Consider the following 19,076-nt stretch of genomic DNA (forward strand, 5'->3'; position numbering starts at 1 on the left):
AAGTCAGGAACAGGATCAAAAGGTAGAGGAAACTTCCCAAGAAACTCAATTATGGTGGAATCTGTCTTGTTAGGATCTCAAAGCAAAGAGGTTATTATGAAACTAAGCTCTAAACAGCTCAAGAGTAGAGGATACCCCATGATCACAGTTACTCTTGCCTTCAGCCCATCTATGTCATGTCTTTAATGGCAGAGTAAGGTTCTCTACGGACCTGTCTGCCATGTGTGAGCATCACACGGTCCTGTTGGAGAAACTTGGGGTTAAAATTCCAGTTTATACTCTTCAGCGTCTGAGACTTAATCATACTGCTACAAATGAAATAGCATTATTGCTTCATTGCTGTTGTTTCATTTTGTTTTGTTTTATTTTTTTAAGTCAAAGATGCACGATTACTTAAGATACAACGCACATACAAATATCTGGATATTATGGGGGATAACAGCATAATCCCACTTTCCAAAATATTTTTCCTCTTGTGATCTTTTCTTTTTTATTTGCTCCAATTGTCCTGTTTTTGCATGCTTTGGGATTTGGAGTTTTCAAAAGGCATTTAAAACCTTTAATAATATGAAAATAATTCAGAAATAATTTAGCACAGAATAATAGTCATTAACAAAGTAAGGAGACAGGTTTATTATTTGGAAAACATAAGATCTCTAAACATTTTAGTCAACTCAACTTTAAAAGAACTCAGAGTAAAACTAGCCTAAATTCATTTAAATAGATATATGTAGTTTTAAAAAATGTAATTAAGAAAATTATGAATACATAGAAAACATCATAATTACCAAAGAACCTATTAAATTACAGAATATTTTCTGATGAGAAATTCAGGGAACCCACCACAGTGGATAAAGAAATGTATAGAAAATGTCTAAAATTCTACTTAAGAAAGTTGGTGAATTTTGCAGTTCTATCCTATTGCTGCTTTCCATTATGATTCCCATTCTACTTTTTTGGTTATTTACATTTCTGCTGGCAATGTTGTTTATTCCTTCACTGATAACCAATTCCCTCAAACCTCATTAAGAAGTTAAGAAATCAGGTTTCAAACCTGATTAGTGACAATCTCTTCAGAACAAAAAGCAACGTTTTTAATGAAGCCTTTTAATATCTTAAAAGACAACAGCCTCATGGTCCATTCTCCTCACTCTCTGGAAAAGCAAGTGCTTAGGCTGGAGTCAATTATTATTTCCTCTCCTCCCCTTGAGCAGGAGAGACAGGTGCCTGGGGTTCCAGTCTACCTGCACCACAATCCCTCGAACAGCCTACACACACTGAACAGAACTTCTTTTCTTAGTTGAGCACTCTCATGATATGAACAGCTTGCAAAGAGCTCACTAAAAAAATGGTAATAATAATTTATTTTAAATCTGATGAAGAAATTAATTCCTCAGCATATTTCTTCTTGATCATACAATATCTCGCCTATCCAGAACTCCTGAGGAGTAAACTGTCTTGAATACCTGAGTTCTATAGGTAGTTGAGGATTTCCTGCTCTCTTTTAACATACATATATAAATATATAATAATATATAAATATAATTTAACCTTTTTCTTAACAAACTCAGATTAATTGTTGTTATTCCATGATATAAACAGAATGCTGCCTTAAAGATCTACGACAGTGTTTAGCCTATAATAAATGGCTCTCAAGTACTGTGTTTCATGAACTTGTGTGTTAGTTTCCTGGAGTTTTGCTTCCTCTTTTTTTTTTTTTGTCACTGAGGTCTGTATCAATAATAACATTCTCACTCCTATTTTTCTACTTCTGCTAGACTTGAAAACCACATAAGCAAGTTGTTAAATTATATAGAATGAACAAGTAAAAAAATACTGAGTTTTAGTTTTTTAACAAATATACTAGCCTATTCCCAGCTTCTTAGAAATAACTCATGTTAAAGCACTCTGTATACTGTAAAGCACTGAATAAATTAATGTTATATTTACTTTTGCTAATATTTTGGACAAGCGATGTTACTAGAGAGGTAAAAAGTCATCTAATGAGAGTACTTTGAACATGTGTTTAACCCACAGAGCACGATAACTTATTCTTCCTTACAACACCCTGCAAATGGGAAACTGTAAGGAGTTTACAGATTAAAGAGAGCATTAATGTGTCTGCTATACTTCAAATGATAAACCAGTGTTTAATTTTTTGACCAAATCTTATTTTTCAACTCTTAATTTCAACCCTAAAGGAAAAAATAATAATAACTGACATTACTGGACACTTAACATTTTCTAAGTGATTTACACGTTTTAATTCATTTCATGTTCACAACAAACCCTACAAGGTAAGTACTATTATTATCCCCATTTTAAAGATGAAGAAACTGAGGTACAGACTAGTTGGGTAACTTTTATGGTTACATAGCTTATAAATGTCAGAGCTGAGTCATGAAACCAATTTGGCTTCATTAAGCATGCTGCCTCATCCCAAAAAGCTCATGACTGATCAATTTTTATATCTGGAAACCCAAGCTATTTATATATAATTTTAAATTATATATAATCTTATAATTTTAATTTTATAATTGTCCAATTATTCCTGGGAAAACAAACCATTCACTAAGTTTGTTAAATTATAAAAATTTAAATAAAAGGCTACTCACTGAAACTTGATTTATGGTTAAGTATAAGAACCTCTCTCTTTCTTTTTTTTAAATTCTTAGTGTGAGGTATGAAGGCAAATTTCTCTTAAAGAAAAAATGTTCCCCTTCCATTCTGACTGTGAGTCAGGTTTCCAATTTTAAATAACAGCTTTTAGACAGGTTACAGAAAAGAAAATCTGAAGTCAACTTGGATTAAGTGGCTGCCAAACTATGCTGCTATTATGGACATTTAAAAGCCACCAGTTTCCTCAAATGTAAAAAGATGAACTGGACTAAAACGTCCCCAAGACTTCTTCTAGTGCTAGAGTTCTATGAATCTAAAAACAGAAGGTAAAGGGTCTCTCAAAACATACCTTGAGTATTCTTGAGGATATGGGGAAGAGTACCAGGTGTGAATTTCATATTTCCCAAACTCAATGACAGAGGGACAGCGGACTTGTGGATCAGGGGGCCCAGTCACTCCAACTTTCTGTGCAGTCAAAAAATACATTATAAAAGTTAGTTAAATTAAATACACTGAGATAGATAAAACAAAACAAAAGATCTAAATCTAAATGTTGTCTTCTCAGGATTCCTCAGGAGAACAAAAAAAGCCAGGAACAAGCTAACAAGTTTTGAAATAAGCTGTATTATTCTTTAAATAGAGCATCTAAATGAAGAACAAAAATGCCAGCAAATCTCTTAGAACCAAATGCAGCTGATGTCACCGCATTTTCCATATTTTACAACACTGCAAATACTTTCCTCAACTAAACTCACTCCTTCAATGACTTGATTATTAAAGACAAACTACTGCTGGCATTTACCGTCAGATAAAGGACAATTTTTAACAAGGGGGAGGAGGAGTGCTGCACACTTGCCATGGTCATACACAGACTGACAACACCAGTAACGAGCTACTCAACATGTGAGTACCTACAGAAAAAAATAATGTTCTAGTTTGGGAAAGTAGATATTTAAGAACAATATAAAAAGAATATGATAAAACAAGTATCAAAAGAGTCTTCAAAATTCAGTTCACACTGCCCCTAAAATTCCATTCATTAGTAGCTCTTCACAGATTTGACCAAAGAAAAAAATACTCTGTTATACACATACAGTTATCCCTTCTATCTACCTTCTGTTTACAATGAAAACAATCTCTATGCCCCCCATCCTTCCAATAACCTGAACTACAGTTATCTAAAAAAAGAATAACTTAAAAAGCATCTATGACTTCCACACCAGCAACTCCAATATAAGCTATTGCTAATGACTACAAAGATCAGGTTTCAAAACCTTAAATTCAAGGGTAATTTGATTTGCTCTGCACCCAATATAGCAACAGACTCATATACACATACATGTATATGTGTGTATATATTATGTATATAATATATATGCATGTATACGTATATTTATCATGGATACTCTATAAACATTAACTGACTTAAGAAAAAGAGCTAGAATTTAGCGTAATCAAACACAAGTATTAATAATTCCCCATCAAAAGAACAACCAAAATTATTCTTCAACTTGATGCTTTAAAAACCATTCAGAGATTATTAAAAATCCCTTGTTGGAGCCCAAAGACACACATACACATCTTCTAACTAAAACCATCAGACATTTTTATTCACTATTTTTGTATAAATTCATTTAAGGAAGAAGCTTCTTCACCACAACTCATTTGAAAACTCCTCCTGGTCTTTCTACCCATTCCCTTTTATAAATGGCCAAGGGACTCATCTCTGGTTTCATACTGAAATACAGCCAGGTGAAACCTCAACCTCTTCCTTAGACACCTCAAAACAAAAGATAAATATCTATGAGTCGGATAAATTGTATTATGACATCAAGGAGTAATGGGGCTCTTCCAAATACAAAAATCATAAGGAAATACACAAGACAGGGTTAAAATAAGATTTTTTCATTTCTCAAAACCAAAATAGAACTTTGTAAAAAGGTTTTAAAAACACTTCTTTAAACTACATTCCAGAAAGAAGTATTCTAATTCATAAAGTAGTATCTTTTAACCTATCTTCACAGCTCAAAATGACAAGAACAGTATATAGAAAATATCAGAATAACCAAATATCAGAAACCAAATCTAACTCCCTGAGCCTAGGATCAGCTAGGAAGCACAAAAATCGAAAACATGCACCTGCTGTGGCACTGCCTGTTCTTTGGGAGCTTTCCTGTCAGCTGCCCGTCGCTCTTCCAGGTAGATGCCCGACGTGAAAGTGGATATCCAGTTCCAGTATAATTGTTTGCACATCACCGCAACTAAGAGAGTCTGTGTAAAACTAGACTCACGGAAGATTTCCCCACCGCCTTCACCCACCCTCACCTTTCTGCACTGTGAAATGTTCTGGCACATGCACTCACCTATCTCTGGCCCCCACCACCTCCAACTCCCCTGTGAAAGCCTCATGAGCCAGTGTGTTTCCATTTATTGCAGTTTAGAAGTTAATAAGAGCTCTATGCACTGAGGAAGCAAGAGCTGCATCTAAACCGCTCATTAACCCAGTCCTTGACAAAATCAAATCGTCACATCTGAATTACAAGGTCACCTTTGCTAGGTCATTTTATTTCTAAACTTCAGCCAAAATACTCTTTCATTAAACATGTAACTTTCCAAAGAAGCATGTATCTAATATAATCAAGAGCACAAAATATTTTTAAAAACTTTTAACTCAAGTTCTGCCACGCTGTGCCCTTCTTCTCATTTGAATATGCCAAGATCTTTAAAAGATGACATACATTCCAGGCCAAAATGGACTTTTAATCTAAGAAACTAAGGGAGGGGGGCACTAAAATGCACTAGTAATTGGGCTTAACCAAAAGATAACTTAAATATGCCTATCTAGAAAATGAAACTTTTATTACTAGTAGTTGATGAGAAAAGGTTACTCTTCTGCAAAAACTCCACTTTCATTAAATGACTTATCTAATTCCAATTTCCAATATCTAGAGGCCACTCTTGCCACACTCTCAAGTCCAGATCTGGTACAAACAAGAAAATTACAATTGACGTAGACACAGCCCTGCTCCGCTCCCCTTGCCTCCGTTAGATAGCTCCCCCTTGATCTTCCTTTTCCATTCTCCATGGGGGAATGACGTTTTGAGGTGGGAGTGGAGGGTTGGACTGCACCCTTATTATCAGTATGAGAATGTGAACTCTGGGGAGAAGAGATGCCCTTCTGGTATTTGAAAATTTCCCATAGAAATATTATAATAAAAAATAATTCTGTTATTGGGATTACAAGTTACATGATGAAAGAGATATGTAAGAATGAGTTCACATGCTCCAAAATGGATAGAGCATGGACTTAAGGAATAAAGAGAATCAGTATTTGAGAAGCACCACAGAGCCAGACTCTGCACCTTATATAGTTATCTCATTTAATCCCCATAATCCATTCATTCCTCAAAGTAGAAAACAATATGCCCACTTTATAGATAGGAAAAAAAACAAGGCTCAGAGAAGTTAAGAGGCAAAAAACTCCAGGATAGGAATATCAAGAGTGAAACATAGTATCCATCAACTGATGAATGGATAAAGAAGACGTGGTACATACATACACTGGAATACTACTCAGCCATAAAAAAAAAGACAAAATCATCCCATTTGCAACAACATGGATGGACCTTAAGGGTATTGTTTTAAGCGAAATAAATCAGAGAAAGACAAACACTGCATGATTTCACTCATATGTGGAAGATAAAGAAGTGGACAAAGAGAACAGATTAGTGGTCACCAGAGGGGAAGGGGGCTGGGGGGTGGGCATAAGGGGTAAAGGGGCACATATAGATGGTGACTGGCAAATAATAATATACACCTGAAATTTCACAATGTTATAAACTACTATGACCTCAATAAAAAAAAAAGAGTGAAGCATCAAGACAGAAAAGAACAAAATGGATAGAGGTGAGATAGGACGTATGCATAGCCCTCAACTAATTAATGTTCTGAATCCCAAATGTTTGTAAGATTTTTTGAACTGGAACTCAGTTTTCCAAAGAAATGAAGCTACTAGTTCACAGACTCTTACCTAAAACCCTTGGAATAGAATATGCTTTGAAATCTTGAAATTTTCTGATGTTAGAAAAGTATTACAGTACATATATGTATCTTAAATCAACAGCCTCAGTAGAATTTGGGGCAATACTCCACAATCAGACACATTAATATTTCTTTAGCAAACATAGGCATATTCACATTAAATGGGATAAGTAAAGAATATATATAGTTTCACATCAGTTCAAATCATGTTTTGCCAACAACTGAGTTTAGCTAAGTGAGATCTTACTGTAAAATGAGTTAAAAATTTTTTTTTCATTCTCCAAAGAAGATATACAAATGAAAAGATGCTCAACATCACTAATCACTAGGGAAATGAAAATGCAAACCACAATGAGAAACCACTTCACACCCATTAGGATGGCTACTATCAATAAAACAAAACAAAACAAAACAAAACACCAGAAAATAAGTGTTGTCAATGATGTGGAGAAATTGTAACCCTTGAGCATTGCTGATGGAAATGTAAAATGGTATAGCCACTGTGGAAACCAGTACAGCAGGTCCTCAAAAAATTAAACATAGAATTACCATATGAACCAACAATTCCACTTCTGGGTACACAAAATAATTGAAAGCTGGGACTTGAACAGGTATTTGTCCACCCATGTTCATAGCAACATTATTCACAATAGCCAAAAGGTGGAAGCAACCCAAGTGCCCATCCATGGGTGAATGGATAAACAAGATGTGGTATATACTTACAACGGAGTATTATTTAGCCTTTTTAAAGCCGTTTTATTTCCTAAGAAGGAAAGTCTGACACATGCTACAACATGGGAAGACGTTATGCTAAGTAAAATAAGACACAAAAGGACAAATATTTTATGATTCCATCTTATATAAGGTCTACCTAGAGTAGTTAAATTCATAGACAGAAAGTAGAATGATGATTGCCAGGGGCCAGAGGAGGGAGAAATGGGGAGTTATTATTTAATGGGTACAGAGTTTCAGTTTGGGAAGACAAAAAAGTTCTGGGGATGGATGGTGGTGATGGTCGCACAACAATGTGGTTTTTTTGCACAACAATGTACTTAATGCCACTGAACTGTATTCTTAAAAATAGTTAAGATGGGGGGCCGGCCCAGTGATGTAGCGGTTAAGTTCACGTGCTCCGCTTCACCAGCCTGGGGTTCACAGGTTCAGATCCTGTGAGGAGACCTATGCACCGCTTATCAAGCCATGCTATGGCAGGTATCCCACATATAAAGTAGAGGAAGATGGGCATGGATGTTAGCCCAGGGCCAATCTTCCTCAGCAAAAAGAGGAGGATTGGCAACAGATGTTAGCTCAGGGCTAATCTTTCCCACCAAAAAAAAAAAAAAAAAATAGGTAAGATGATAAATTTTATGTTATGTATGTTTTACCACAATACAGTAGTCCCCCCTTAACCACAGGGTATACGTTCCAAGACCCCCAGTGGATGCCTGAAACCACACATAGTACCAAACCCTATCTATACTACATTTTTTCCTATACATACAGACCTATGATAAAGTTTAATTTATAAATTAGGCACAGTAAGAGATTAACAACAGTAACTACTAATAAAGTAGAACAATTATAACAATATACTGTAATAAAAGTTATGTGAGCGTGGCCTCTTTTTCAAAATATCTTATTGTACTGTACTCACCCTTCTTCTTCTTGTGATGATGTGAAATGATAAAATGCCTACGTGATGAGATGAAGCAGGATGAATGACATAGGCATTGTGACGTAGCATTAGGCTATTGCTGACCTTCTGACAATACAGCAGGAGGAGGATCACCTGCTTCTGGACCACGGTTGACCGTGGGTAACTGAAACCACGGAAAGTGAAAGGGCAGATAACGGGGGACTACTGTGATTTTTTTTAAGTTTTCAGGACTCTGCATCTCAGAACTGTAGATGTGACTATAGACTACTTCCTGTCTCTTTCTTCCCCTACGCCTTTTTGTTCTACACTCTGATACCTCCTTTGCTTTACCATTAAATATTGATAAAATCTAGGATTCTGTCTTCAGCTCTCTCATCCTTTCTCTTCACAGGACCTATAATCCAGTGATCCTGCCAGCTTTTCACTCTCCTTATGCCCTCCTTCTCCTTATCCAGCTTAGATTTCAAGGTCTTTTATTGGACCTCATCTTTGCATATATCCTTAACTTCCTTGCTTTTTCCTGATTCAACAATAAAATCTCAACTCTGGTTAAATTCAATTCTCCATATAACTCAAGTTGTCACTCTCATATCTGAACATGGTTAGAGAAAAACACAGAACCATGCTGACTGGTCTCAATTTATAATAACTGAAGGCTCTTGATGCTTCCCTACTCTGTTCATTCTCCCATTCTCCTAAAAGATTATTTCATACTTCCTCCTATCTCTTCAAGCCTCCAACAACTCTTACCCCATCTTCAATTGCTTTTCTTTTTTTTTTAATGTGAGGAAGATCAGCCCTGAGCTAACATCCATGCCAATCCTCTTCTTTTTGCTGAGGAAGACTGGCCCTGGGCTAGCATCTGTGCCCATCTTCCTCTACTTTATATGGGATGCCACCACAGCATGGCCTGACAAGCAGTGCATCAGTGTGCGCCCGGGATCCGAAACCAGGCCACCAGCAGCAGAGCGCACGCACTTAACCGCTACACCACAGGGCCGGCCCCCCATCTTCACTTTCAACCAATGCCTGTGCTTCCTACTACATTAGAAAACTACGAAGCAATCAAGAGAACTTCCACAGCTTTCCACAGCCACATCTGTATGTCTACCCTCTGTGCTCATATACCCTGCCTTTCCTTAATAGTGGCTACACTATCTATGCTCCTATCTAAGGCCAATGCTTCCACTTGTATATTAGATTACATCCTCTCTTACCTACTCAAAGACATCATTCCAAAAATTTTCCCTTCTCTCTTTTGCATCATCAGGTTTCTCTCCATTAGATCATTCCTATCAGCATACACATAACTGTTATTTCTCCCATATTAAAAAAAATGTATACCTTCTTTTGCCCTCACATCTCCATCCAAGTACTTTCTCTGCTCCCCTTCATTGCAAAATACTTCAAAAAAGTAGCCACATATTACTACTATAACCAATTTCTCTTCTTCCATTTCTTCTTGAACCTACTCCTCCTCCCTCATCATGGAAACTGTTTCTCAAGCTCACTGCCATGTTACTAAATCTGATGGTCATTTTTTAGTCCTCATTTTACTTGACCTATTTGCAGAATTTTCCATTCCTTCCTTCTTGAAACATCTTCTTCACCTGGCTTCTAAAGAACCACAATCTCCAAGTTTTTTTCTTACTTCATTGGCCATTCCTTCTGAGTTTCTCCAATCTCTAAAAGTCGGAATGTCACAGGACTCCTCAAAACTCTTTTCTCCTCCTTTGGTGATCTCATCTAGTCTCATTCCTTTAAATACCACCAACTTGCTGACAAGTCCTAAATTTAAATTTTCAGCCCAGACCTGTGCTTTGAACCCCAGACATATATATCTCACATTCTACTTGATATCTCCTCTCCTGAATGCCTTATAGCAATCTCAAGTTTAACATGTCCAAAAACAAACTCATGATCTTCTTTTCCTCAAACGTGCTCCTCCTGAATTCTCCTCCACCTCAGTAAATGGCAACTCCCTCCTCCAACTGTGCTCCGGCATCATGCTTGACTCTCGGTTTTCATAACCATCCAATCCATCACTATACCTTCAAAACATAATCAGAATTCCAATTCCACTACTATCACTATGATCCAAACCACTGTATCTCTTACTTGGATAATTCTAATAGCCTCCTAAGTTCTCCCTGCTTTTGTATTTTCCCCTCCAATCTACAGAGAAGCCAGAGTATTCTTGTTAAAAGCTATGTCAGATCATGTCACTCTTCTGCTCAAAATCGTCCAAGGATTCCTATATCACTCAGAGTAAAAGCTATAGACCTTATAATGGCCTAGAAGACCCTACAAAATCTGGCCTCCCATTACCTTTCTGTCCTCTCATCACCTAATTTCTATTCTCACTCATACTTACTCAGCTCTAACCACACTGGCCTTCTTGCATTTCCTTAACCAAGGACTGGAATGCTATTCCCCAATACCCACATGGTTCATTCCCTCATCTCCTTCAGGTTGCTGTTAAATGTCAGATAGACAGTCCCTAACACAACAATTTAAAACTGCACAAATCCATCCTTTCTCTCTGAATTCTCTCTCCCTTCCCTGCTTTTTCTCCATAACACTACCACATGGTATACCATTTACTTTAACCCATCCTCACCCCAACTAAACCATAAGCTCCTGACAATAAGGATTTTTTTTTAATCTGTTTCGTTCACTGCTCTATCTCCTGTGCCTAGCACATGGTAACCAGTACTCAGTACTACTTACTGGTAAATGAATGTTATCTATGAGCATAACTTCAGCTATCACCTATGTGCTAATAACCTGGCAAATCTCCCACCCAAAGCCCTCCTGACCTTCATACCCACATAGATAACAGTCTACAAAAGTTCTCCAGTTAAGACTTCACACAAGCCCCCAATTTATGTAAGCATGGTCTCTTCCACTATCGAAAAAAACTCCTCTTCCCACATTTAGTATCATCATCTACTCAAAATAGAACAACACTGGGAGACCTATTTGGTTCCACCCTCTCCTCCAACCCCAACTCCCAACCCAACATTATATCTTTTCCATTCTATCCTAAATCTTTCTCAAAATCTCCACCTACTGTATCTCCTCTGCCTTCATTTAGGCCCTAGTCACTTCTCATTCTGACTACTGTAATCATCAGACTCGTAGATGTCCTTGTTCAGGTCTTCTCCAATCCATTGCTCATTGTATCACCAGAGCTGAGTTTCTACATGCAAATACAATCATGTCACCCTCTTTTTAAAAATCCTTCAGTAGCTCCTCAAGAGCTATTTAACTACTTTAAAAAGCTACTGTAACTAAAAAATAAAGTACAAACTCTTTAATATGGACCATAGGATCTTTGTGATCTGGTCTGAACTCACCTTTTCAACCTCATCTCTTACTCATCTCCAGCCAAACAAACTACATACAGCTCCAAGGGTTCAATAAGCTTTCTCACACCCAAGCTGTTCTATTTGAAATGCCTTCCTCCTCTTCTCCAATAGTAAATTCTTATTCATTCCTTCAAATCCTGCTCAAATATCACCTCCTCTATGAAGACACCCCTAACAGCCCTAGACAGATGCCTTCCTTTTCATTCTTACTGCCACTAATTCATATCTCTATGATGGCATTATACCATAAACTAGCAGTTAAAAGTTAAAGATGTGGAGTCAGACTGCATGGGTTCAAATATTGATTCTAATACTTAATAACTATATAACTCCAAGTAAGATAATCCTTCTAAGGCTTTAATCCCTTCATCTATAAAACGGGAGCAAGTAATAACAAGGTTGTATTAAATGCAAAAACTTGATATATAATGCTGAATATAATACCTGGCACACAGTTAATGAGTACCTATTACTAACCACATGGCTTTAATTATTTGTTTATAAATGACTCCTCAACTGGAGGGTAGAGACACATTTTCTATTTATCTATGTATTTCTAGCACCTGCTATTAAGATAGCTAGCAGATGCTCACATTTATCTAGTGCTGACTACATGAATGACACACTAAGTGCTTTGCAAATATCAACTCAATCCTTTCAACAAACCTATTAAGTAACTTGCTCGACCAAGGTCACTCAGCAGAGATAGGATTTGAACAGTGCAGGCTGTTTCTAATACCTAGGCTCTTAACCACTATCTTAATAAATACTCAGTAAAATTGTGCTAAGTTGTCGAATGAACTCAAAATACATCTAAACAGCCTTTAATATGTGACTTACAATTAATGGGTAAACGCCTTAAGACACTAAAACAGCCCTCCGCTCCCCATTCCTAATTTCACCAGTACCAAGGAGAAATCACTACAATAATAATAAAAAAGCAGTCATGGGATACCTTAAAATCCCAGCAAGCCAAGACTAATGTCCTCTTATTAACTTTCAAAATCCTCCAAGATCCAGCCCTGTACTAGTAATTTAATATATTTCTTACCATTGCCCAACAAATGTCCACTCTGTTTTACCTCTCAAACTAAACTACAAGTAGTCCTCGCTTTGCATGGTGTCATGTTAACCGAAATTTATGCATATCGGCACTGAGACCAAATCTCAGGCACCACAGAAGTGTATAAGCATGGAAACGATTCTGACAGGCACATGTTTCTAGCAACACAGTGCCATGAAAGCAAGGACTGTTTGTACTATAATACCTTTATGGGCAGCTATTGTGTTTTCTACATCATCCCCACAGTGTGACACGCACATAGTAGGCCCTCAAATATTTTTGATCTGATGGACCAAGAATCACAATGCCTCTTCTATTTATAGTAGTCATTTATTCCTCAAAGCTGAAGTTAATGTTGTTTATTCCACCTGGTAAGCCCTCATTCTCTCCATTTATCTAAATCCTAATCATCCTTTAAGCCTACTTCTTCTGTGATCATCTCAGATCACACCATTTCTTACTAATCTTAGTATACGGTGAACATATGGAACAGTCTGTATCATTTAACACAGCAACAAGTGATATTAACTGGTACTCTATGCCACTGTTTATCTTCCCACGTATCTTTTCCTACTTGCATTCAGTCCATGCCTTACGATTTTGATGCCTCCATAACATTTTTTTACAGAGTAACGCAGAATGTTATTGTGATTAAGGATACAGGATTTGAAGTCATACAGGCCTGAGTTCTAATTCCACCTCTGCCATTACTAGTTATATAACTTTAGGAAAGTCACTCAACTAAAAGTCTCGATTTCCTCATATATAAAATGAGGATAACAATCCTTACCTCACAGAGTAAACAGAGTTGTTGAACCTAGTTTATTTCATTTCTAATAACTGTTCAATTCTTTATGCAAAGAAGAAAATTATTTTAATAGCCCACACAGATTTCAAAAACACTGTTAACTTTCTAGTACCACACACACAAAAATCAAATCCTTCAAAATTAGAAAGAAATTAGTACGGAAATATAACATGCTGTTTGGTGATATTTTACGTAAAAATCATTCTATATATTTCAAGAAGGCTGTTATGCTCCAGTAGAATGAGCTGAATACAAATGCTTCTTTCTGGTGATGGATCTTTTAAGAAAAACCATTTCCCCCCTGTTCATAAGATCATTCTTGAAATAAAATTCCAGAACAAAAGCCTATACTACTAATTTTTTATGCTTCTATTTTTCTTCTCAGAGGTGGCTCTTTTTTTTTTTTTTGAGGAAGATTGGCCCTGAGCTAACATCTGCTGCCAATCTTCCTCCTTTTTTCCTTTTTTCTCCCCAAAGCCCCAGCAGATAGTTGTATGTCATAGTCGTACATCCTTCTAATTGCTCTATGTGGGATGCCGTTTCAGTGTGGCTTAATGAGTGGTGCATAGGTCCATGCCTAGGATCTGAACCGGCGGACCCCGGGCCACTCAAGTGGAGCACACAAACTTAACCACTATGCCACTGGGCCACCTTCAGAGGGGGATCTTTTTTATGGAAGTGTTCATTGTATAGCTAATGATGGAACATAGTACCAGGCAAACTACATCCTTACTTCTCCTAAAATTGAAAAAAAAAATCTAAATCAATTAACGGATGACTCTTTTTGATAAAAATCTTGATAAACATTTCAATAATTCTTGACTTAATTAGATAATATACCACACAAACTTTAATTACTCAAGATAATCACTATTAGCAAATACTGGATTTGCTTTTTTGAGTATGTTTCCTACTAGATAGTAAGCTCTATGAGAATAAAATCTGTCTTACTCATAGCCCCTACACCTAGCCTGGTTTCTATAAGAAACTAGGCACTCAATAAATGATGGGTTGTTGGTGGGATGGATTCCAGTATTAACTCCTTTATCATTTATCTCCTACTGATGCAGCTGTACAACGGCCTAAGACCGTGTAATAAAATCTTTCTGCAAAATTTTTGAAACAAAGGTTGACACAGCTTCTACTACACCATATTTAGGCTCTCAAAAATGACTTTATGCATTACCTTTATGAATGCTTTTATTATTCAAAACATCATCTAATCTAATCAATAGTACCTTTCCCAATTGGCTTCAACCCACTTTCTCTATTACATTAAGTCAGAGAACCTGGGAGTCAAGTCTTGACGAATTCTTACTCCTTCAAATTACACATCAAATCTATCACCAAGTTCTGCTGATTCCCTCTCTAAAATATATTCTAAATCGATCCACTTGTCTCCCATTTCCACTGCTACCTCTCTAGTCTAAGCAACCATCTTCTTTCAGCTGTATCATTGAGAAACCTTCTAAATCGGTTTCCTTGCTTCCACTCTTGCCTAATTGCAATCCATTCTTCACACAGTGGCCAAGGAAAAATTTTTAATGCAAATCTGATCCTGCTACTTCCTTGCTAAAAATCATTCAACGGTTTCCCACTACAATTACAATAAAACCCCAAATCCTAACCTATGTCCTCAGCCTATGTCTCCAGCTTCATCTTGTGTGACTCATTTATTCATTATACTGGAGTTATACTGGCCTTCTTTCAGTTCCTCAAATTTACCAAGTTCTTTTATGCCTCCAGACGTTTACACAGGCAGTCCCCTTGTGTCTGGAACATTCTTTTCTCTAGCTCTTTGCCTTGCCAACTTCCTACTCATCTTTTAGGTCTCTGTGTAAATTACTACTTCCTTAAAAGAGGAATCCCAACTACCAGCAATTTAGATCAGCAAGTCCCTATTATAATCTCTCATTGCATTCTTATTTTCTTCCTATTACTTATCATCTGTAATCACAGATTTAGTTGTATGATTTTTTATCATCTGTCTGTCTCGCTCTTGAGACTGAAATCTTCATGAAGGTAGAATCTATGTCTTTTTGTTCACCCTATAGCTCTAGTAGCATGCCAGGCACATGAATACTAAATGAATGAACTTCATGGAGAAATATCACCATCATCAGAATTTTAGTGCACTGCCAATAAAAACAAGCACAAATTAGAATTCAAATACGTAGCTGTTTACTTCCTTGGTGCCACATACATACACAATCACAAGTTTAATCAAATGCTGGAAGAAACATATAATTAGCCAGATTATTGTCAACACATTTATATCGTCTCTACTGGGCCTGAGCAAGGCTCAGCACCTCTTTTAACTTTCCTAGTCATCTTTCTCTTCACATTCCTATTATTCCAACTCCTGCCCCATTTCTCCCAGCAGAAAATTTCATTCAATATCCATTCATTAAACAAATATTCACTGAGCCTTTACCACATTCCAAGTACTTGGTATACAGCAGCGATCAAAAAGAAAGTCCTTGTTCTCAAGGCCCTTATATCCTAGAAATAAATATTTAAATTCAAGAAGTAATAAGTACTATAGAGGAAAAGAAAGCAGGTAAAGGGACAAAGAGGGATAAAGTGGGGACACATGTATGCTACTTTGGGAGTTAAGAAAGTCCTCTCTGATAAGGTGACTCATCAGCAGAGACCTAAATGGAGTGAGCAGTAAGCCAGCTAAATATCCAGACTAGAGGAAGGGCAATCCAGACAGAGAGAGCAGTTAGTGCAAAGGCTCCAAGGCAGGAGTGTGCTTGGTGTCTCTGAGGAAGAGAAGGAGGCCTGTAGCTGGTGTGGAGTCTGTAACAAGGGCAAGAGCGGGAAGAGAGTATCCAGAGAGAGAGACAGGCAAAAAAGATCATACTGGGTCTTAAAGACAAGGGTAAAGACTTTGGTTTTTACAAATTCTAAGCAAGACTGAAAGGTTTTCTGAGCAGAGGAGTAGTATGATAACTTAAGTTAGAAAATATTTACTCTGGCCTCTGTATAAAGAATATAGACTAGAGATTGGGGTTAGGGACAAAAGTAGAAGCAAGGAGATTAGTCTGGAGACATTACAATAGCCCAAACAAGAGATGATGGTGGCTTAGACCAAGGTAGTAAAGGTAGAAGTAGTAAGAAGTAGTCATATTCTGGATATATTTTGAAGGTAGAACCATTAGGATCTGCTGATAGATTGAAAATGGAGTATGAGTTGGAGAGAAAAAAATCAAGGATGACACCTCTTTGGGCCCGAGCAAGTAAAAGAAGAGAACTGCCATTTCCTCCACTAAAAGGAACCAGGGATTCGTAGAGAAATGGTTGCATCTACAACTAGAACAATAAGAGCCTAGAACATATTGCTGTGCCAAAAGTAAATAAGAATGATGGGATATACAAATATTGAATCATTATGTTGCACACCTGAAACTAATATAATATGTTAATTATATCTCAATTAAAAAAATCACCAAATAAGCTGAATAAATTGGACAAAGTCACACATACAAAAAAAGTCAAAGGTGAGGTAGGGATTAAAATTACAATAAATGTTCTCAATCTCTGGCTCTGAAGAAAAAAAAAGAATGACAGAGACATGTCAAAAATGACACAAGGGCCAGCTTGAAGAAGCTCCCCCTGCCCAAATCTGGAACAATTTGAGCATCAAAATAAATAGCAATAGCGGGCCAGCCCCGTTGGCCTAATGGTTAAGTTCCACATGCTCCGCTTCGGTGGCTCCAGTTCAGTTCCCAGGCATGGACCTATACCACTTGTCTGTCAGTGGCCATGCTGTGACGGTGGCTCACATACAAAATAGAGGAAGACTGGCAACAGATATTAGCTCAGGGCAAATCTTCCTCAGCCAAAAGAGGAGGATTGGACACAGATGTTAGCTCAGGGCAAATCTTCCTCACCAAATAAATAAATAAATAAATACCAATAGCAACAAATTATAACTCATAAAATAAGAACCTACAAGTCTAAATAAAATGAATAAAATAAATGAGAAAAAGGAAAAGCTCTTCCTTACAGAATGCCAATTAATAAACATAAAAGAAATAATAGAATTAGAAAATCATCTGTTTAGCAGCCAACAAAGTAATAGTTTCAGGCAAGAATCATCATTGGATACCAAATCTAATCAGTAAAAATGTGATGAGAAACAGGATATTTACATGGTCTCAAAGTGTATTCCCACAAGATACTTAATTACAGAAGGAAAATAATTTTATAGAGAAGAAACATGGCAGAATACCACCTTAACCAAGTGATCAAAGTGAAAATCACTTGTAATGGGACAAATAAATACTACATGCCCCCTGATATAACACACTGAGGAAGATACAACACCTCTGTGGTATTTCTGCCAAAGGAGTATCACCTAAATCTAATCATGCTGAAATATAAAACATGCTCAAAATAATGGACATTCGACGAAATTAATGACCTGCATGCTTCAAAAATATCAAGGCCATGAAAGATAAAGACTAAGGAACTGTTCCAGATTAAAGGAGACTTTAATGTCTCTTTAAGACATGACAACTAAATGAAACACATGATACTAGACTGGATAGTGGACCAGGACAAGTGTCTTTCTCTTTTGCTATAAAGAACATTAGTGGTACAACTGGTGAAATTTGAATAAAATCTCTAGATTAGATAATATACTTTACCTGTTTTAAATTCCTGTGGTCATATACAAGAATGTCCTTGTTTTTAGGAAATACACACAAAAAAGTAGGAGTAAAGGGGTATTAGCATTACGTCTGCAACTTGCTCAGAAAAAAATAAAGTTCTTCAAAAAAAGAACTAACTACTCTGAGCTCCTCTGAACTCCCAACTGAACTCCATGTAAACTTCTACTATAGTACCTATAATACTTTGTTTTACTTGTTGGTAGAAAAAGAAATATGCCTTCAGAGGTTAGGCCCAAAGTAGAAATTAAACGACAGACCAAGACTTGAACCCAGATCTATCTGACTCAAAGCCAATATTCTGTTAAATCATAAGAGGATAGACTGCTGAGTAAATGTTTGCTGAATATTTATATTGTTGTTTTTATTTTTCAAAAATACATAAAGACCTACATAAACAACCTATTCATCAATGGATCTCTTAATCCAGAGTTCACCTACACAACAGGAATCCCCAGCATCAGCCTTACAAATTCTTACTTTCAAGATAAGCGACAGAACTCAACTTGGCTTACATAGTAAGTTGGTGGCAAAGAAGGAAAAGACAAAAGATAAATGAACACAATCTGGAAGAGCCTTTATGATCTAGCCCCTGCACTTTTCCAGTCTCATCTCTTGCCATTATCTACACCCTGTGTTCTTTATGTTTTCCCACATTTTCAAGTCTTTGCGCTTCTGGTCCCTCTGATTATATGGGACCCCATTTCTTGTCATCCTGAGAAACTCCTACACATTCTTTAAGACCGGCTCAAATAGTTATTATTTCCCCTCAATGAATCTTCCTCTGACTTCCCCAAGCAGAGATAGATGCGTGCCCCCATTCTCCCAAAACACCATGTAT

General features: G+C 36.8%; 1 protein-coding gene across 4 annotated transcripts in view; it reads right to left on the minus strand.

Annotated features, from left to right (window-relative positions):
• KAT6A (lysine acetyltransferase 6A) overlaps window positions 1–19,076 on the minus strand; it is a 115,326-nt gene that overhangs the window by 23,541 nt on the left and 72,709 nt on the right. For all 4 annotated transcript variants that reach the window (XM_087418578.1, XM_087418575.1, XM_087418577.1 and 1 more), the window contains one exon: window positions 2,969–3,084. In XM_087418578.1, the coding sequence (XP_087274704.1) occupies window positions 2,969–3,084 (116 nt within the window). The remainder of the gene's footprint in view (window positions 1–2,968; window positions 3,085–19,076) is intronic.

This window comes from Ceratotherium simum, chromosome 28 (genome assembly GCF_057802395.1).
Source record: "Ceratotherium simum simum isolate JZ-2026a chromosome 28, ASM5780239v1, whole genome shotgun sequence".
Classification (NCBI taxonomy): domain Eukaryota; kingdom Metazoa; phylum Chordata; class Mammalia; order Perissodactyla; family Rhinocerotidae; genus Ceratotherium; species Ceratotherium simum.